At 43.5% G+C, this 21,788-nt stretch overlaps 1 protein-coding gene across 1 annotated transcript in view; it reads right to left on the bottom strand.

Annotated features, from left to right (window-relative positions):
• Positions 1–21,788, bottom strand: part of ATP4A (ATPase H+/K+ transporting subunit alpha) — a 75,509-nt gene that overhangs the window by 33,711 nt on the left and 20,010 nt on the right. Inside the window, exons 8-17 of the mRNA XM_069201173.1 lie at positions 19,768–19,966; positions 18,214–18,323; positions 17,366–17,500; positions 12,898–13,090; positions 11,928–12,103; positions 10,855–10,991; positions 10,468–10,618; positions 6,624–6,792; positions 4,896–5,050; positions 4,061–4,184 (exon numbers count right to left, since the gene is read on the bottom strand). Coding sequence (XP_069057274.1) covers positions 4,061–4,184; positions 4,896–5,050; positions 6,624–6,792; positions 10,468–10,618; positions 10,855–10,991; positions 11,928–12,103; positions 12,898–13,090; positions 17,366–17,500; positions 18,214–18,323; positions 19,768–19,966 — 1,549 coding nt within the window. The remainder of the gene's footprint in view (positions 1–4,060; positions 4,185–4,895; positions 5,051–6,623; positions 6,793–10,467; positions 10,619–10,854; positions 10,992–11,927; positions 12,104–12,897; positions 13,091–17,365; positions 17,501–18,213; positions 18,324–19,767; positions 19,967–21,788) is intronic.

Genomic DNA, 21,788 nt, shown 5'->3' with positions numbered 1-21,788 from the left:
GAAAGCAGTCACAATGAGTCCTTTGGGCAGCCAGGCAGTTCCTCAGACAGAGTGCACAAGTTCCCCTTTCAGCCCAATCCTGTCTGCTATGATCCCTGTGGGGGTGGGGGGGGGGGTGTAAAGTTCATCAGTCCTTTGTGTGAGGGCAGGACACTGGCCTTTGAAATGCAACAGAGAGACCCTCCACCTTTCTTGCCCAGGGAGAGACATTCAGTATGCAGATGTGACTGAGTGTCCTGTGTTTATAGCTGTCTGGGTGGAATGCACAAGGGGAGCTGTCAACCAGCACAGACCAGACGTGGATTGGCCTACTTTCTAAAAGTGGCATTTCTAAAATAGTAATATTAAATCCAGTAAGCAGAACCAGTGAGCAGGGTTTTCTATTACAAGTCTGTGAATACTAAACATGACAGGGCCACTCTTCCAGATCAGAAGCTGCCACTCAAAAGTATCTGAGGGTAGTTCTAGTGCTATTCTATGAGAGGAGCAGGCCTTACAGCAGTGGAAAACGATTTTATGAGTTTTTCACTACCAGGACATGTAAAACACATAGTACATGTCCTGCCTTTTACCTACATTGCATCCTGCCCTATGTGTTACCTAGCGCTTACCTTAGGGGGGGACTTATATGCAAAAAAAGGGAGTTTAAAGCTTGGCAAGTAGTTTTAAATGCCAAGTCGAAGTGACAATGAAACTGCACACACAGACCTTGCAATGGTAGGCCTGAGACATGGTTAAGGGGCTATGTATGTGGGTGGCACAATCAGTGCTGCAGGCCCACTAGTAGCATTTAATTTACAGGCCCATGGCACATGTAGTGCACTTTACTAGGGACTTGCAGGTAAATTAAATATGCTAATTGAGTAGGAACTAAAACCAGAAAAAACAGGGTCAGAAAATGGAGAGAGGCAGGCAAAGAAGTGGGGGAGGACCACCCTAAGGCTATCAAGCCTAACAAACTGTCTCTAGCAACAAAGTCTAATGAAGTGCGACTGACTCACAGGCGGGGGATTTATCACAGTAACAAACGGTATCTAGTTATGTGTCTATACAACTCAAAGGCAGGGGATTTATCACATTAACAAACCATCTCTAGCTCCTAAGCCTAATGCAGTGCAATTGCACACCTCACAGACAGGGCGAGGGGAGGGTTTGAGGGGATCACATTAAGAAACTGTCTCTAGCAAGAAAGTCTAATGCAGTGTGCCTGTGCACCTCAGATTTGGAAGGAGTCTCTAGCAAACTATCTTTAAGACCAAAGCCTAATACAGTGCGTCTGCACACCTCAGAGGCTGTGGGTCTTCTCACTAACAAACCATCTTTAGCACAAATGCCTAATGCAGTGCACCTGGGCACCTCATAGTCCGTAGCTTTCTCTCACTAACATTTGCCACTAGCAGAGAGTAATGCAGTGTGTCTGCACATCACCAACACTTACCCAGCACCACAGCCTGCACACCTCAGCAGTAAGCCTAGGTGAAATGTTTATTACTTCAGAGTAATAGGAATAATTTTGATAATTTCAGGTTACTTTTTTGATGGACATTTTTGAAAGTTTTTATGCCTGCTTGCATAATTATGATCAGATTGGCACAAAACTTTTAGCACAGGAACAACAAATTAGCGAGCAACTGCTAGCTGCTACTGTTTGTGTTCTGTTGCATTTAGCAGTGTTTTCCACTTTGAACGCAAGAAAAGAAAGTAGAGCTAAGTGCTGGGTAATGCTCTTCATGTAATTTGATGTAATCTCACTGCAGTAATTTTGCATAATTACCCTACAGCAAATTATGCGATTTATGCCCACCCCTACTCAGATGCAGGGGGTTCTCTATCTAAAACAAATCTCCAGCACTACAGCGTATTGCAGTGTGCCTTCACACCTCAAAGGCAGGGCTGTTCACTCCCTAACAATTTCCGGTAGCAGAGCCCAATGTAGTGTGCCTGCACACCTCAAAGGCAGGAGGGTTCTCTCAGCACATTCCCAGCACTTCAGCCTAGATCAGTGCGCCTGCACAACTCTGAGGCAGGGAGTTTCTCACTAACAATTAATCTACCACAAAAGCTAAAGCAGTTTGACAGAACCCCATAGAGGCAGGGTATTTCTCTCACTAACAATTCATCTGCAGCCCCAGTGCCTAATGCAGTATGCCTTCACACCCTGGAGGCAGAAGGTTTCTTAGTGAGTAACAAACAGTCCCAAACACTGTTTTTGCACACTCAGGAGGCAAGTAAGCTTTAGCACTATTAGCAATTTACAGCATGTGAACTTTATGAAGTGTGTCCGCACTACTTAGAGGTTTTGTGGTTCTGACACTAAAACACAATGGAACCAAAATATAATGCAATGTGCTGCAAACCTCCGAGGTAAGAGGCTTCTGTCCTCAAGTAAGTATATCAGTGTAGCTGGGCTGCTGAAGCCCTGACTGTCACACAGCAGTTTATGGTTGTTATTATTGCTGGTTTGCATGTTACTTTTATAAACTGATATTATCACCCCAGCGATATGCATCCACGGGTCCATGTCTCGCCTTGCTTTCTCCATGTTTGTCCTGTTACCTCTCTTTTTAGTCATACAAATGCTTCAAGCTTGGACACTGTGAGTAATTTTGACATCCATTACTAGTCAGTGCCTTTAGGCAACCAAAGAAGCCCTCTACCCTTTTCCCTTCAGGGGTGACAATGGGAAGCTTTCATATGAGACTCATGCCTCTGAAACGCGAATGGAGCAGCAGCAATAAAGTCAATCACGTCAGGGTCTGATGTACGTGAATTAATGGAAAAACCTAAAACTGAGAAACCACATTGGACAAAACCAAATCATGGAAAAGTAATTTTGTAGAAAGGCAATTTCAAGGAAATACTAAAAATTGAAAATGAAAGGAAACATAATTTCAGGGAAAAAGTCAAAGTACATTAAAATTGAGTGGAGTATATGGGTAGTTTTAGTTTCAGGAATGGGTAATGTATAGGGGTGAGGAGGTGTTTTTAGGGGTTAAGAATGGGTAGAGTTAAGGTGTGGAAACAGGTTCAGGGATCAGTGGACTTCAGGAGTGGTGAGGGTTTTTTAGCAATCAGGAATGGGTGGAATTTAGGGGTAGTGAGAGGTTTTTAGGATTCACAGATGAGAGTCTTTAGGGTTAATGAATGGGTGACTTTAGGAGTGTTGGAGTTTTTAGGGTTCATCAATGGGTGGAGTGTAGGCCTATTGAAAGGTATTAAAGGTTCAGTGATGGGTAGTGTTTAGTGGTGGTGAAGAGTTTTAGTAGTTCATGAATGGGTGGAGTGTAGGGGTGGTGAGGAGTTTTAGGAATAAGGGATGGCAGCAGTTTGTGGGCAGAAAGCTTTTTAGAGTTCAAGAATGAATGAAGTGTAAGGTAGTTAGGGTTTTTAGTGTTCAGAGATGGGTGGAGCTTAGGGGTAGAAAGGGCTTTTAGGGATCGGGCGAGCAGAGTTTAGGGGTGATGAGGGATATTTAGTGGACTGGAGTGGATGGTGTTTGAGGGTAGTAAAGGGTTTTAGGGATCTGGCATTGGTCATGTTTAGGGGTGTGAGAATTTTGAGGGGTCAGGTATGGGTCAGGTATAGATGGAATTTAGGCAGCGAAAGGGTTTTTAGGGTTCAGAAATAGGCAGAGTTTAGGGATACTGAGGGATCTTTAGACTTAAGGGATTAGTGGAGTTTAGGGGTAGAAAGGACCTTTAAGATTCAGGGATAGGAGTAGTTTATGCATGATGAAGGGTTTTTAACATGCAAGAATGAATGGAGTTTAAGGTCATAGATGGATGGAATTTAGGCATGGTAAGGGTTTTTTAGGGGGCAAGGATCAGGGATGAGCAGTGAGGGGGTCAGCGAATTAAAAGCATCCAAAGTAATTGTTTGAGAATGTCAAAGATATAAATCCGAAAAAATGTCTCTTGCAGTAAAGCTATGAATATCCCTGACAAAAATGTTTCTGAAAGTAATACCCGCTACCATTGCATTTACACCTTACAAAATTTCCATATATTCAAGATCACCTATGTTCATTGCCCCTATTCTCATCCTCTGCAGGCATACATACCAATCTGGAAGTAGGAGTAGACAGCCAGGGCCTCGTTCACCAGGCGGTCTCTGCGTGGGTTCCGAGGCTTGAGGTGCATGATGTCACTCTCTGCTTTCTCATAAGCCAGAGACACCGATGGAAACTACGAGGATGTAACATTGATAGTTACTTGGAGCTGCTTTACATGGTCCTTGCATTATTACTTTCATCTATGAAATTCTCTTATATACTCTTCTTCAAATCAACAGACTATCAGACACAGACAAGCAGTGGTGCAGAATGTATGCTTTAAGGCCATAGCCACATTCTGCGGATTCCTCCCTAATCCAAAGTTTATATTTGTGAATGTTGAGAATTTAGCCAATGCGCCAGCCACCAGTAATGGGACTTCCACAAGAGAAGTCCTTGGCATCCTTCCTGCTCTAATGGCCAATGTCAGACAAATGGGACTGCCTCCTTCAACTACTGAAATCACTTTAATGAAGTGATCCCAAAAATGAGCACTCTAAAGGACGGAAACATTTGTTTTCAATGCCTTAAGAACCGTGCACCCAGGTCTTTAGGGCATGCAAATGTAGGAAATGGACAAGCTCGTTATTCATATCTGTTTAAGAAACCAAATAATGCACACTCAAGGTAAGTGAGATCACAGGGTGAAACGCAGCACCTGTCAGCAGGAGTAAAGACCAAAACATAAATTAATTGAAAGTTCAGGGCAATTGTCCTGAGAAAACAAGTGAAATAAATAAGACCATAGAGGATCTGTGTTTTTAGAGTAGGCCATAAGGTGGGTGATTTGGAGTTATCGGGGTTCCTTGTATACCCTCAGCTGCTTGCGTCTGGAAATACTTACAATGTCTGTGGCCAGCTCAATGAAGAGGATTGTGATGCAGCCCAGAGGGAGAGGGACACTTGCAGTGATGTAGATCAAGTATGGTGCCAGCTCAGGGATGTTCTTGGTCAGCGTGTAGGCGATGGACTTCTTTAAGTTATCAAAAATCAGTCGTCCTGTTGAATATGTTAAACAGTAGAGCAATAAAGAATCAGGAAAGTGTCCATCTTACAGTCACATAGAAGAAACCCACGCTGGCTACAGATCCTTTAGACAAGTCACTGTAAGCAAGTTCAGACCCTCAAAACATCAGTACTCATCCTGGATCTCCCTCGTCGCACCCATATCACTGGCCCCCAGTTCAGAAGCGATGCCAGTTCAAGCTCCTCATCCATGCATTCAAGGCGCCGCATAACTCTGGACCTGCATATATCAACCACCACCTGAGATTCCACAAACCCTCCAGACACCTTTGCTTTGCCTCCCTTGCTTGCCCATTTCCTCCGCATAGATTGCAGTAGCAAGAGAATGCTCCTTCTCCTACCCCGCAGCCAATGCCTGAAACGGCCTCCCTCTGCCCCTCAGGACCACCCCCTAATCTTCTGGAGTTCCGTAGGACCTGGCTCTTTCACTGAAACCCTGCCAGTGCCTGGATACCCTCACGGGTGACAAGACACGCTCTATAAGTGGACTGATTGGTTGATTGATATTACAAGGTTTCACTGAAACTGTAGCATTCTTATGTACTTGAGGCTACCACATCTCACTTATCTTGTGTACTTGACAGCTCAACATCTGTCTATCATGATGTACAGGAGCCTCTCTCTGAGGCTAGAAAACCTCACCCACATGATGTATATGGGGCTCTGTCTGAGACTACAACAATCACTCAATATGCATATAATAACCCATATGACACTACACCATTGTACTAACATTATGTAAATAAGACTACATTCGAAAATGCAACATCCACCCGTCATGATGTGCTTGTGACTCCAGCTGAAGGAGCAGCACCTATTCATATTGGTGTATGTGAGACTGAACCCACATTCATGAATTAAAAGAGGCTCATGTGAAGCTAAGACCCCTGCCTTTCACGAAATGCATGACTCCAACTGAGGCTACAACCATCCTCACTCCACTCTTGAGATGCATCTGATACTACAACTCCCACACTATCTGCTGGATCCAGCATTGCACCAACATAATGCAAGGGGCAACCCACATAATGTAAAGGACATACCAGGCATAATCCCTACAAGGTCCCTTCCAAGTCAGCATGCTCCTACATGCAAATGCAAGGCAAAGGCACCAGATCTTTGGACTACATACACAGGCTGAAATCACCACCCTCCACCCTCATGGCATGTATCAGAGTATGTGACTCTAAAACCTCTTACCTCTGGAGACACAATACATTTTCCTAAAGCTATGGCACTCCACTTTTGTGATCTTCTGAGACTACAGTATCCCAACAGCATCATATGCAGAAGAGTCTGGTTGAGGCTACAATCCCCAGTGATTTTATCATATGAACTGTGTCGCCAGTGCACAAACTAAGATGCTCAGCTTTGTACCCATCACTTCAACTGCTAAAAATTAAAAAGGTATGTGATCTATTTTGCATACCACACGTTGAAATGTGATGACCACTTATTGGTAATACAGCATTTTTCAAATAACTCAGTCAAAAGGGAACCCACTTGGTTATTAACACCCTGTATGTTGTTAGGTAACTGAACTGACCTTGCTCCACCCCAGTCACAATTGAAGCAAAATTGTCATCCAAGAGGATCATGTCAGCTGCGTTCTTAGCCGCGTCAGAGCCTGCGATGCCCATGGCAACACCAATGTCAGCCTTCTTGAGGGCTGGAGAATCATTCACGCCATCCCCTGTCACAGCAACGATGGAACCCTGAAAATATTCAGAGCAGCAGATGGAATTACATGCCACTGTTGGAGGCAGAATACACAATGACCAAGAATACCATTAACTTCAATACAATATTGATCAGAAAGCATGATGCTCAATAAGCCATCTTTTCCAAGCGTGGCAGAATGTGCGTTGCTCTGGAGTAATCTTTCATAGAACAGAACAGAATTTAGAGAGTGCGGTAGAAGCTAACCTATCTTGGTTGTCAAACGTTAAGGTTTGTCCAAAGCAATTTAAATCTGTCCTAGTTTAACTAGGTGCAGTGGTGGGCATACTTCCGTTGCTCTGAAATGCTAATTGGTCTGGGGCAAATTAGATGTATAACTAACTAAATATAATACATATATATATATATATATATATATATATATATATATATATTCACTGAAGAAAACAAAGGTTATAGGGATGTTATAGTTAGGATTTGAATTTACTTGGGCAAACCATAGAAATTCAGCCGTTATAGTTAGAGTTCTTTCAGGTAACTAAAACTTGTGTCCTAAGGTAACTATAACAAGCGCCACCGCCATGCACAGTTGTCTAATCAATAATTTTATTACAAATGTTGCAGTGAGAATATGAAAGATGGCATAGAATATGTCATCAATGATATAACGTGGAGTAATTCACTGTGCATGGCGAAGGTGCGAGTTATAGTTACCTTAGGGGCCTGAGCCCCGGGGACCACCGCCTCCCTGGGGCAAAGGCCATTGGAGGGGGGCCATGCCTCCCCCCTTGCGGCGCCAATAATGACCATGGGGACCGCCATCCCCCAGGACGGGCTCCTGCTATGTCCCGGGAAGCCCACCACCAGGACATAGCTGTTTGCTTTTGCTTGATGGGAGCTTTCAAACAGATCCAGCTGTCGGAAAGCAGACTTTTCATCTGTTTCCCTGTATGCAAATATGTGTGCAGGGAAACAGATGAAAACATTGCTCCCACAGACAGGGAGCTACTATTTAAAGCAGCTCTCTGCTTCTGGGAGCAATGATGTCTCCCACAGGACATGGGGAACCATCTAGGATCACGATGCCTTGAGGTTCCCCCTGCATTCTTGTCACTCTCTTTCTCTCTCTTTAGTGTCATCATGGGATGGAAGAGAGAGAGAGATTGTCATTGCAGTGGTCTCTCCATGCAATGAAGTAATAGAGTAAGACTAGCAAGATGTTTGGTGCGAATGTTATAGTTACGTTTGGATGCAAAGCGGAATGGAGTCACTTCTGGCCTAATGGTAAAGGCCTTGTGTTGTCACTAAGTAGACTGAAGGTTCAAATCCTAGTATTGCTTGGCAGTGTGCTTGTTTATTTACTAGTGTTACCGTTAAACCTTCCTAGTGATGGAACATTCATATTTTTTTCCCAATCACATGCGTGGGTTGACTGTCATTGGTATGTCTGGAAGCATCACAGTAAGGAGTCACCTATGGCCTAAAGGTTAAGGTCATAGACGCTCACACTGAAAGTTGATGGTACTACTTCAGGTGTGTCTGCGGTCCTGTTCCTTCTTTAATTTCTTTTAAACTTCAAAAGTTTAAGGTTCATATTAAAAGGTGATCTCACTCCTTTTAACTGACTAAAACATTTGTCCTCTCAATTTGTCCAGGAAATATTTCATTCTAAGTATATAATTCATCAAAGCCTAAAAAACTCTAATCTTTCTACCTCTCACTCCTTTTCTCTCTCTCAATTTCTCTTTTTCAATCTCTTTCTCCCACTCACACAACCACCCACCCGGACTCTTACGCACCCACTCAGACCCTTTTACACCCACTCACAGCCCCACTAAGACCCTCACGCACCCACTCACAAACCCACTCAGACCCACTGAAACCCTCACGCACCCACTCCCAGACTCACATAGACACTGACGCACCCACTAGGACACTGATACACCCACTCATACTCCCAGACAGACACTCTCACCCCCAGATACATCTTTTCACACCCAGAGAGACAGGCTGCAGCCAAATCCCTCTGCCCATGGCCAAAAGGCTGTGCACAGCATGGGGTTGGGTGGTTAGGAGAGTTAGCCTTGCAGCCAACCCCCGCTGCGCACGACCAAAGGCCATGCACAACACAAGCTTGGGTGCTTACAGGGGGTTGGCCTCAGGGCCTAGCCGCAGGCCATGTGCGGCGGTGGTTGAATTAACTTATAGCAATGAAAATTACTATACGTTTACAACAACGTAGAAATTCACTGAAAAAAACAAAGGTTACTGGCATGTTATAGCTAGAAAACTGAATTTTAAAAAACAGAGAAATTCACTTTAAAAAATCGAAGGTTACAGGGAAGTCATAGTTAGGTTCACACACACACACATATATCTCTATCAAAACATGTTCTATGTTCATACTTAGGTTGCACCTTTTAACTGCGCAAGCAGCATAAATGTTGCATGGAGATGTGGAAGGGGAGGGAGCCATAGTCTGTAGGCTTGACGAATCTAATAATTTATTCACTAGTCAAATGAGTATCAGAGTGTCCTCTTCATGAGCAACCTTAGGTATCACGTCTGAATCTTAAAAGTACACATTACTCATGCCTATTTGGCTTTTTTACACTGTCCAGTTTGCCATATATCAGAGGTTCCAGAATCTCCTGCTAGTCATTGATACGCTCTCTGTAGGTAACCTTAATCAAATATAGATTATATTTAACAGCACTGAAATTAGGAGGCAATAGTGTCTTTCAGGCATGGATCTGTAATATCTTAAGCTGATGCATGTTTGTAAAGTGCACATTGACTATTTGCGACAGCTTGGCACTGAATAGCAGATATTTATTTTTACCCATTTCCATGGCATTCATTTTCTCAGTCTCAAGAAGATGGGCTCACCAGAGTTCAGACATATAACCTTGAACACAGATTTCTGCAGTGGATGCATATGCCACAGAACTAGCAGTCCCAGCCTCTCGTTATACAGATAAGTGGACGGGAGAGGGTGGCTCTGAGTTGTGATTACATGATGATTTTCTAAATTTAGCCCAGCTTCCACTGAACTGGGAACTCAAACACACAGGCACGTCATAAATGAGTGAGGGGTTGTTGGGGGCGAGTCTTCTCAGAAGAATCTGAAACCACTTAAGGAGGAGGTAAGTTATTTATTTCCTGTTACAGCCACAGCTCCATAGGGTCTCTTCTCTCCAACTGTAATTAACTTCCAGGTTTCTCCACCACACATACCTCCTCATTCCGCTACAATACCACATTCTCACAACAACCACACTCAACATTCCACAGCAGTCCCAAACAGAGGTATGCCATGTCACTATACCTAGAAAATGAAGAAGGACACTCTAAAACGTGTTTGTTTCTTATTGTTTTACAATGAAGACTTTTAACTTATACACTGTGGTTGTAAGGACTTATTGTAGATTCTTTTTTAAAATATTAAACATGAGTAACCTGATGAATGATGCAACAATATGTTTTATAACCCTAACATCCATTATAACCTGCATGGTATTTTAGAATACATATTGTAGAGGACTGTTCGTGATATTAGATTGGATGGAGAGAGCTTTTGTTGCTCCTCATTTGATGTACCTTTAAACCACCTTTTGCAGGGATCCCACTATGTTGGTGGTTGACCTCAATTAACATAGCATGAACATAACATGAGGAACCAGTGTCTGAGATGACAGAGAAGAACTTACCAATTTCTGACAGCTCTCTACAATGATCAGCTTCTGTTGGGGAGAAGTCCTGGCAAACACCATTTCTGGATGCATTTTAAGGCATTCAACAAGGTCCTCTGTAGTCATGTCTTTCAACTGACCCCCATTTATCACACAGGCTCGAGCATCACTAGAGTTAGAGGAGAGAATTGATAATTATCAGTTTGATGTCATCTCAATTCTCAAAGCACAAGGAGCTGAAGTTGTATGAACACTACTGAAGCTTTAGCATCATGGCCAAGAACAATTCATGGCCCACCAGCGATGACCAATGACTGCAATTTGGAATGGCGAGGCTTGTCTCCTTCCTTAAGAGAAAGAGTAGGAACCCTTTAAAATACACCACGAGCATTTCTATCTTCTCACCGTTTGTTGACATGCTCCACTGGGATCCGCAATCTAGCAGCGATGTCCTCAACTGTCTCACTGCCCTCTGAGATGATTCCTACACTTGCAGCAATAGCCTTTGCTGTGATGGGATGGTCTCCTGTCACCATGATGACCTGCAAAGTAAAGCAGCAAAGTAATTAATAAGAGCAACACATTGTCTTTCCAATCCTCAACACCTTTCTCCATCATGACTAAACAAACTCACTTTGATATTTTATTTATCCCAGAGGCAGAAGTATGAAGCTGTTGCATGCACAAACCAAAAGCCAGTGAAAAATGAGATCATAGATCATTATTACATATAACACAGGTGGATTGCTGTGGCATAGGAATTTAGGATTTCTAATTTTCAAGGAAATTTCCACACAACCCGAGCCCAGTTATTAGCCTAATGTGGAAATAAATTGTCTCTTAATGTAGCACCAAACACCTTGAAATATAGGAATGCCTTAAGATACTTCTGTTCATTTCAAACCCTTAGGTCTACTTGTTTCCAAATGGTGTTCCAGGTTTCCAAATGGTGCTTATGCTTTCCAGGTGATCCATTTCTTGCATATCCTTTAACAACCATACTAATGACAAAGACAAGGCTTAACCACAGAAGAATGTGTTTCTTATGTGACAGGCTCTTGAAGAGCTCTTGTCTGGAAAGCAGAGGCAAGAGTAAGGACTTGTTTCTCATCCTATGTTGTGTTATAAATGCTTTCAAATGCTACTAAAGTGTTAAAGCACATGCACCAACATATGGTTGGGTGAGTGTCCAGAAATAAAGTGTCCAAGAAATCACAACCGGGGAAAAATAGCTGAAAATTTATTTTTTGCAACAGCCAGATCTTTTAGGATATAGTAAAAGCCAACTGAAATGAACCGCACTGTGGTCTAAACCCTGAAGAAGGTTCTTCATAAAGGAGTCATTCTCCATAGGGTAAGGATGGTTATAATAGAACCTTCTCTCTATTGTGGCCTCATTGAGCTGGTTTTTAAATGGTATAAGCGCCTTTAGATTCTGCATAGTGTCCATACACTGTTCTTATCTCAGTTTACTATACCCGAATTCCAGCAGTACGACATTTCATGACGGCATCTGGCACTGTGGCACGTGGAGGGTCAATCATGGAGATCAGGCCAGCGAAACAGAGCCCACTGGTGGGGAAGTTCATCTCTTCAATGTCAAAATTGTAACCACGTGGGTACTCCTTCTCATTCAGGTACAGGTGACAGAAACCTACACAAGAGAAACACAGAATACATTCTGTTAGACTAGCCAACTACATGGCGCCAGTGGCCAGCTTTCCTATAGGGAAACTGAGTAATAGAATAGTGCCTCCGAGCAAGGCCGTCTGATGAGGGTAGAGGGAAGTCAAGTGCAGTGTGAGCCAGATGAGTCGCTGCCCACTCTGACCTCCATTTCACTGTTTGCCAACAGCCTTGCTGAACTGAATCATTGACAACTGTAATGTTGGATATGATGTGATTGTGACATGACTAAGACTGTACAAGGAGTCTAGAGGGCACTACTAATTATTAACATACATGTCTGATTCCAGCACACATCTATGACCTCTTGACCAACCATTCTCTCCAGCCTGTTGACCAAACATTCTCTCTTAACATGAATACATATATCACAATCCTTAACCTGCGCTTCCCATTCTACCCCGAACCAACACCTTCAATGTCAGACACATACTTTTAATAGTCTCTTATATGTGTCATTGGAGGATATTGGAAATCCCAGGCATGCATTGGAGGGGGTAATAGACTGGTATTTTTGGACAATGGCAAGTGAGAAAGCCTAGAGGTGTGGCATTTTTAGAAGAAACACAGGCGGGTTTGTAGCTAGAGAGGGTTATGGTCTGTAGTAAAGGATAGGGCATTGCGTGGAGGACCTGAGTGACAAAAGTTTTAGTCTGAGATTCTGCTACTTTTTTGTATGAGAGGATAGAGCCATTGATGTCCTCTGGCTATCAGTCTGTTCTTCTACTTTCTATCCAGTGCCTTATTTCTTATGCTTCTTACCCAAGACTCTTTCTCCAAGCCCCCCTAGGTCCATGTATGCTGTTTGAAAGGCTTCTTTCCACTGCTCGTCCAGCGGGAGCTCCTGGCCTTTGATCATGATGGAGGAGCATCGTTCCAGGATGCGCTCGGGGGCCCCTTTCATTACCAGCAGGTAGCGCAGGTCAAGAGGGTCCTGCAGTTCGTGAATAGACAACTAGAGAGAGCGAGAGAGAATGAAGATAGTTTTCAGGTGGAGCAACCCAGGCAGGACTGTTTGTAATCCTCAACATATAAACCTTCAAAGTCGGAGGTTTCTGTGCAAGGGAGGAGCTTCTGAACACTGCAATAATGTAAACAGAGTTACATTGAAAACTGGTCATGTGAGTGAGGGCACCAGTCTAGAGCAGTTTATAGGCACCACACAGTGGGTGAAATCCCTCCTTCTCAAAAGGCTACACCCCTCAGTCTAGAGTTGCAACAAAAATATTGACCACCCACAGTTTTATGTGGTGCACTTGAGCTGGTGCGATGTAACATGGATAAAAGATAAACCTTTTGTGTGCGTGTGACCTCTGCTATAGGGGCAACAGCTGCTTCAGGTCTGGCTGAAGGCTAGTTTGGGCTGGTGTGAGTTGTGAGTAGAATAAAGTACTTTTTCTTGTTGAAGATAACGGCTGGACAATTAATGAAAAACCTTGTAACTTACTGAATTTTGAATCTCGAACCCCACACCACCTGTGTGAGTAAGCCTTGGACTTGACTTCCTGCCTCACTACTTTTAGAATTAAGTGCTAAAGGGGCATGCTTTTGTAAAGACTAATATTTGTATAAACAAAAAACAACCAATGCAGACCATAACATACATAAGGTTTCTCCATTCCAAAATACATCTCACTGGCACCCCCAGGAGAGTAACCACCACAGTAGTCATCCTGTGACTTATTCACATAGAGACGGCAACCCCATTGTATCCACGTATGGTATGCCACCAATCTCTTTGTCTTAGCCACCTCTATTAGAGGGTATTCTCTGAATCAGCCCTTCCCAAGAAAATATCTGTACGAGTGGATGCAGACCCTCATGTTTTGTAGATCTCCATCTTCTCAGTAACCTCTAACTTGGTTTCATTTCTAGTAATGTTCCATGGAGCTATCTATTTGGGTCTCTGACAACACCCCAATGCAAGTGTAAATGTCAGTGTCGACTGCGAGGACTATCAGTCGCCTTCTTCTGGACCCATTGGTGAAACATGCCACAGTCTAGAGCCCCCCCCCCCCCCACATGCAAAATACATGGAGCCTCAACTTCCACGAACCCAGTAAGGAGCTCTCACCGCAGGGGCCAGACTAAGCCAGTGTATGTTGTTGAGTCGGCCCGTGAAACTAGAGACCTTCCACTGCTCCAGAGGGGCTGTAGGGGCTAATGTTACGCCACTGAGTTTGATCATTTCTACGGGGTCTTCTCAACTTTTGTCATTCTAGTGGAACCTTGTTTTCTCCTCTTCTACTAATGCTTATTGTGTGAGTTCCCTCAGCAGCTCTCTTCTGTCGGGCTTTGGGAGTGCATTAAGTGAATGGCTATTCATTTCTTTGCAAGACGTAATCCCAGGATTTGAAAATAATGCTTAATTTCCCCCCTTTTTTTGGTTTTGGTAGAATTATAAGCAGGGATTGCTTAAATATGCCTTACACTGTGGTGAGCAAATTGTCTGTTACTTTTTTCAGCCACTGCCCTGCAGGATATGTGTATATTTGTACTTTTTGAATACATTTTATTAATTTGTACAGGTATCATGTATGTGTGGTGAAGGAGAAAGAACTGTGCTACTTTAAATCTAGCATTGGTTGATTCTTATTTAACTTGAGAGCAGGCCATTCCCATGCCCTATCCCTTGCAGGTTCCTGGACGTCAGTTTGCTATTTGTGTTTCACGCTTAAAGGTTTTTTTTTTCCCATCACCAGGGATCAGTATAACTGGTACACTAACCTACGCCCTCTTCACATTTCCAGCATGGCTTTCAGTGTGTAAGATGGGCTAGTAGCCCACAGGGGATTCAATCTATATGTCGCTGGCTTTTCAGTCCAGTGGAGTATTGCAAACCAACCCAGTCTGTTTGGGAATGACACCTATGCCTCTGCAGATGTTTTGAATGAGCCATCTGGATATGTAATTTAGGGTACTAAACCCCCTTACCCACCTCTCCTCCACACCCACCCATTCATCTATATACTGACATGTCCCATCCACTCCCTTTAAGTAGATGGAGGGACCAAACGCCCAACAAGACTGCAAATGTTGGCCTCCTCAGAACTCGTGTTTCACCATTTCCCAGGCTGCCCCATTAAGCGTTAAGATGTGTAAAGAGTGATCCCAGATTGCTTTACCCTGCAGTTCCCACCTCGATCCACCAGTAAAGGGGCATGCTTGGTTCTCAGTTTTGCCATCGCGTACTAGGTCAGCGCCAACACACAAGAGGTCTTGGGCCAGATGTATCATTTTATCAAATAGTGATTACCTAATTGGGATTACCTGTGAATCGCAATTACGTAATTGCTATTTGAATGTATGAAACTCCAGGAGTTTCATTTTGCGATTCGCAATGGCTCTCAAATCGAGCTACCTCATTAATATTCATTAGGTATGTCTCAATTTGCAACCCATTGTAAATGGCGATAATCACAGGGATGGTGGTCTGCTGGGTTCAGGAGACCACTATGTCCGTGATTGGTTTTAAATAAAGCATCTTTTTTAAATGACACCCGTTTTCTTTCAAGGAAAGTGGATGCATTTAAAATAGAAAAATGAAAAGTTATCTTTTCATTTTTTAGAGTAGGCAGTGCCTCGTGGGACCACTGCCTGCACTTAAAAAATGTTTTTGCATGCATTCACAAAGGGGGAGGGGTCCCTTGGGAACCCCTTCCCGTTTGCGAATGGATTACCACCTATTTGCAGTAGGTGGTAAAGTACGAATGTTTTGCAACTGCATTTGGGTTACAAAACCTTCCTACATACCGCTGCAATTCGGTATTAGGAAGGGACGCCCTTGACATGCCCCTTCCTAATACCAAATCGGTATGTAGTTGCATTTCCAGTTTGCGATTCGGTAACAAGTTATCGAATCGCAAGTTGGAATTGATACATACCAAAATGCATTTTTGCTATAGCAAATGGCCCAAAATGCATGATACATCTGGACCTCAGTTCCCAAAATTGGAAAACTCAACATGGTATGTGGCTGCGAACCAGTTTATACATGACTGATTCCATTGGGTGAATTAGGTCCACCCAGACGCTACAGAACTGGCCTAGGGTTGTACCACACTGGAAAAACACTCCCTCAGGCCCAGCCCGGTGAGTTCTACTCCCTGGATTTACTGTATTGCTAGGAGGACGATATCTAACTTCCTTTAGTTATCACTGACGCTGGGCTCACCAGCCTCTCCCACAAATGGGCCAGCCAGATACAGACCTGTACCACAGTTATCAATTTACGGTTTCCCCACTGGTGAATCAGAGGGAAAGTAAATGTGAACTGTTGTTGATGGGATGTAATATATTTAGGCGTACAAAAGGTACCATTTAACTACTTTCCACGGTCATCAAGGGTGGGTGAACCACACTCAATTGCATGACATAATACGCTTATTACAGGCTCAGCAGCCTATGCAGGCCCAGCAATCTGTCTAGTTTTAATCTCAACGGAGGGTGACTATTAATACCAAATGTTCTTATGCAGGAATGAGTATGAGCGCAATAATGAACAGATGAGGGAATGATTACTGGGAAAATAAATGATGTAGATATGATTGCAGCACAATAGCAACTGGACATTAGACCTACATGGGAACTTGATATTTATTAAAGAAAGGGATTTTAATAGGAGCAAAACACTTTGTGTATCTTACTCATGATCACAGAAAACGCATTTTTTCGTTCACTTTTCTGGAAGAAAACCAAAAGTGTGCATGTAAAGGCAGTATGAAAACATGCTGATAATATAACTGTGAAAACAACTCAGAGAAAGAAACTGCATAGAGAAATTTTGGAAGTAAATGCAGAAGTAAAGCGGAGTTCGAGTTTGGGAGATTCAAACAAGATTTAAACCAGGAGGAAGACAATTTGTTGAGCAGGCTGCATGAAGAATGTAGAAAATTTGAGGACTCCAAGAACATTTGCGGACAGAATGAAACTCTCCTATAATCTGATCTGGATCTTTGTTCCTTGATCGGATTTCCTGCGAGTTTCATAAACTACAATAAATGAAATTGACATTGGATTGAGCTGAGTGACCAAGGATACGTCTCTAAAACTGATGAATCAGTTGTGCATTTCAAGTCAAGTGTAATGCAGCAAACTTATGTTTTATGTGGAATTGTTAGGTAACATGGATCTCTGAATGTGTTTGGGTTCTAATTGTTGAGGAGACAGTGCTTGTCAGTTCCTTAGAAAGTCGATTACCACCAGAATATACCCTCCAATTGCTTCTTACCTGGAACTTGTTGGTGGAATTGAAAGGCATCTCAGCAGCCTTTCTGAAGCGATCACGATATTCTATGACATTCCCAATGGTGAGTTCTGAGAATTTGAGCAGTGCAGTTTCAGAAGCATCCCCAATAACGATTCTCTGCCAGAAGGAAAAAGAGAACCAGAGGGAAGGGTGAAGGACATTATTAAAATCTCACTTTCTGGAGATCGGGCATAAAACATGATTGGAAATTGATCTCTGTTGTAGGTGGTGTAGGAAATTTAAGCTGTGACTTTGGATCAAATAATGTAGACCCCACCCAATTACTCATTAATACGTCTCCTAGAGCTCCTGATGCAGACCTCTCTTGTATTTGTAAAGCTGGCCACAGGCTAGACTGATTGGAGACTAACCCGTGATACAGTGCTGTTGAGCCTGGGGTGAATGTCCAAATCATTAAGCCAGCTAGACTTCCCTTGAAGAGAGTTCCATTGGGATCTGCAAATTGGATTGTTGATACTTTTATCTTGCAGGAACTCTTATCGGATATGTATTGCTTCTTAATTCTAAACTCAACATATGTATTCATGTGACTTTAAATTCTGTATCGTATTGTATTCCATAGCCACTACAATTAATGGCACAGCCCTTCCAATTGCATAGTATCTTCTACTAATCATCAGCATGTCTCCATAGACTTCACTGGAACAGTAGAAAGTTATATTCAGCACCACAATGCCATGTGTGCATTGATGTGTATGGATTTGTGTTTCTTTAATACTTTGTGGTTTGGGACATGGCCCTGACCAAAGTAAGAGGCAGTGTCATGGCAACAATACAGTGTATTCTAAGAGTATGGGCACACTCCTTACCTTTGGTATTGGCACGTTGTCCTCGCCAGGTTTGAATGTTGCACGGTTACAGAGGCTCACAATCCTGGACAGTGCTCGCCAGGTATCTGACGTCTGGTCAAAGCTCTGCCCTGTAGTCGAAAAGAAATACTGTGCATGAAATCTCAAAAGAACGAGCGAGTCACCTCAAACCAAATATTTCCTAACAGCTAATTCTAGTGCCACATTTGGCAGATGTCTAGAAATTATTCATTGTGTTGCTGTCTTTTGTTTGTTCATGCACCATGTGTCTCGAACAGGAACTTAGATTTGTCTGGGATAACTGTTCTCTATTGAAATGCCAGTGAATCTTCCACCCCAGGTGATATAGTTCATAGTGGAAGCTAGATCTACCACCATATTTGATGGAATTTCTTTGAATGTACAGACTGCAATCTGCATGCAAATTCCATAAAACTCATAATTCCTGAAACACACACCTTCTGCTGTGGAGGGACTCACAAGGCCAGCATGAGACCTAAAATCTAACTCAGGTGTCTAAGTCTCAAAATTTCCCTTGAGTTCTGGGGAGGCATCTTATACCTTGTCCGGCAACAGCAGGAGTACAATACACTATATACTTCCTCCATCCTGGCCAGGTGTCTTCCAGGAAGACACATTTTCAGTCTATGCGCAGAACTCTTTTCTACTGCTTTCTGGCCCATTGGCTTTGTGTAACGTACACAACTATTTTAAGTGGCACACATCTTATCTGACAAGGGAGCAGCCAGCTTTACTCACAAGGACACTAGCATACAAAATTTGCTCCAGGCCACATGTCCGATCACAGTGCAATGGTGTGGTACCACTGAACATGTTGCCGAAGGACTCCTAATCCTCACTACCGGAAATAACCAATCACATTCTTCCTCCTCCTTTCAAGATATTCTGCAACACTAAAGGAGCGCCTCCATTCACACTGTTCCCAGGAATACCTCTGGAAATCAATCAGAAGCCAATGCAGGTATGACAATCTACCTGATGTTACCACATATGCTGTTCCAGATGAATTTTAGTGTTTAAGAAGCCTGAGATAGGTAGCCTTATAGACGAAAATCTGTGGGAAGTAGGAGTTCAAGGAGACGGAGGGGTGAAAGCTAGATAAAGTGAAGGTACAGCTACAGAGCAGCGGGAAAAGGATTGGAGGCAGAAGTTATATTGCATAGCAAGTGTTAAAGGAAGAAGGGTTTGAGTGAGGATGGACACAAGCTATAGGAAAACAAAGGAGGGAGCTACAGAGTCTCAGGGAAGAGGTTAACGAGGTAGAGAAGTACCTGGTGGAAACAGAGGAAGAGATGGGAAATAGCAGAGGAAAATGCTGAGGCTTGAAGAAAGGTGGAGGCTGTGCACAGGGAAAGTAGTAGAAGTGAAAAGGGTGGGCTGGGAGACTGGGAATGGGGAAGTAAAAACAAGAGAAGGGTGCTGTAGGACCTGGTGCAGGAGATCGATCATATGAGAAAAATATAATGTATAGCAAGACAAAAAAACATAAAGCAACAGATGGTAAAGGGAAAACACATTAGTCGAAGTCCCCACCTGACTGATCTTCTGTGGTATCAGCTGTGTGTATCTGGTTGTCAAACCACAGATGAGCGACTGTCATCCGGTTCTGCGTGAGGGTGCCAGTCTTGTCCGAGCAGATGACCGATGTGGACCCTAAAGTTTCCACTGCTTCCAGATTCTTCACCACACAGTTCTTTCGTGCCAGGCGCTTGGCAGTCAGGGACAAACAGACCTTGCCAGGTAAAGAGAGACTTGCAAGTCAGATCCAAAAGGCACCATGTGCAAAGTCAGATTTTCATCATTATAGCTGAGCCTTGTTCAAGGACATAGATAAATATCTACTGCTAGCACAGGAGGGTATGCAATGCATACACACCACGAACCCTGCTGCAAATAGAAGGTGTGTTGTGGATAATGACCTTGTCTACACCTGATTTTCTTATCTGTTTTTAGAGGCTGTGTTGAGATAAGCTTCCTTTAATTGTTCCATATCTATATTATTTACATTTCTAGCCATGTGGATTTACTACAAGTCACACATTTCTTGCTTTCAATGTCAGACCAATGTTGAGATTTACAAACAGAACATTACCTCTCAATGGCCAATAGCTTGGGTCAGTAATGCAGCTAATCAAAATTGTATACTAGATGTCACTTAACAAAATTAGGGAAACAAAACATCAGGAAGTATGGCATAATTAATTGTATCTCAGTAAAACTAATGGTGTAGGAAGTTGGCTCTGTATGCACTATTTCAAAGTAAGGAATAGTATGCACAGAGTCCAAGGGTTCCCCTTAGAGGTAAGATAGTGGCAAAAAGAGATAATGCTAATGCTCTATTTTGTGGTAGTGTGGTCGAGCAGTAGGCTTATCAAAGGAGTAGTGTTAAGCATTTGTTGTACATACACACAGGCAATAAATGAGGAACACACACTCAGAGACAATTCCAGGCCAATAGGTTTTTGTATAGAAAAATATATTTTCTTAGTTTATTTTAAGAACCACAGGTTCAAATTCTACATGTAATATCTCATTTGAAAGGTATTGCAGGTAAGTACGTTAGGAACTTTGAATAATCACAATAGCATAAATACTTTTTACATAAAACACATATAGCTATTTTAAAAGTGGACACTGCAATTTTCAACAGTTCCTGGGGAGGTAAGTTATTGTTAGTTCTTGCAGGTAAGTAAACCACCTACGGGGTTCAAATTGGGGTCCAAGGTAGCCCACCGTTGGGGGTTCAGAGCAACCCCAAAGTTACCACACTAGCAGCTCAGGGCCGGTCAGGTGCAGAGTTCAAAGTGGTGCCCAAAACACATAGGCTTCAATGGAGAAGAGGGTGCCCCAGTTCCAGTCTGCCAGCAGGTAAGTACCCGCGTCTTTGGAGGGCAGACCAGGGGGGTTTTGTAGGGCACCGGGGGGGGACACAAGTCAGCACAGAAAGTACACCCTCAGCAGCACGTGGGCGGCCGGGTGCAGTGTGCAAACAGGCGTCGGGTTTTCAATAGGTTTCAATGAGAGACCAAGGGGTCTCTTTAGCGATGCAGGCAGGCAAGGGGGGGGCTCCTCGGGGTAGCCACCACCTGGGCAAGGGAGAGGGCCTCCTGGGGGTCACTCCTGCATTGAAGTTCCGATCCTTCAGGTCCTGGGGGCTGCGGGTGCAGGGTCTTTTCCAGGCGTCGGGATTTTAGAGTCAGGCAGTCGCGGTCAGGGGGAGCCTCGGGATTCCCTCTGCAGGCGTCGCTGTGGGGGCTCACGGGGGACAACTTTGGTTACTCACAGTCTTGGAGTCGCCGGGGGGTCCTCCCTGTAGCGTTGTTTCTCCACCAGTTGAGTCGGGGTCGCCGGGTGCAGTGTTGCAAGTCTCACGCTTCTGGCGGGGATTGCAGGGGGTCTTTAAATCTGCTCCTCTAGAAACAAAGTTGCAGTCTTTGTTGAACAGGGCCGCTGTTCTCTGGAGTTTCTTGGTCTTTTGGAAGCAGGGCAGTCCTCTGAGGATTTAGAGGTCGCTGGTCTTGGGGAAAGCGTCGCTGGAGCAGTTTTCTTCCTAA

Source organism: Pleurodeles waltl, chromosome 7 (genome assembly GCF_031143425.1).
Source record: "Pleurodeles waltl isolate 20211129_DDA chromosome 7, aPleWal1.hap1.20221129, whole genome shotgun sequence".
Lineage (NCBI taxonomy): Eukaryota > Metazoa > Chordata > Amphibia > Caudata > Salamandridae > Pleurodeles > Pleurodeles waltl.
Note: the sequence above shows the minus strand (reverse complement) of the source record. Positions and strands in the feature narration are given on the sequence as shown.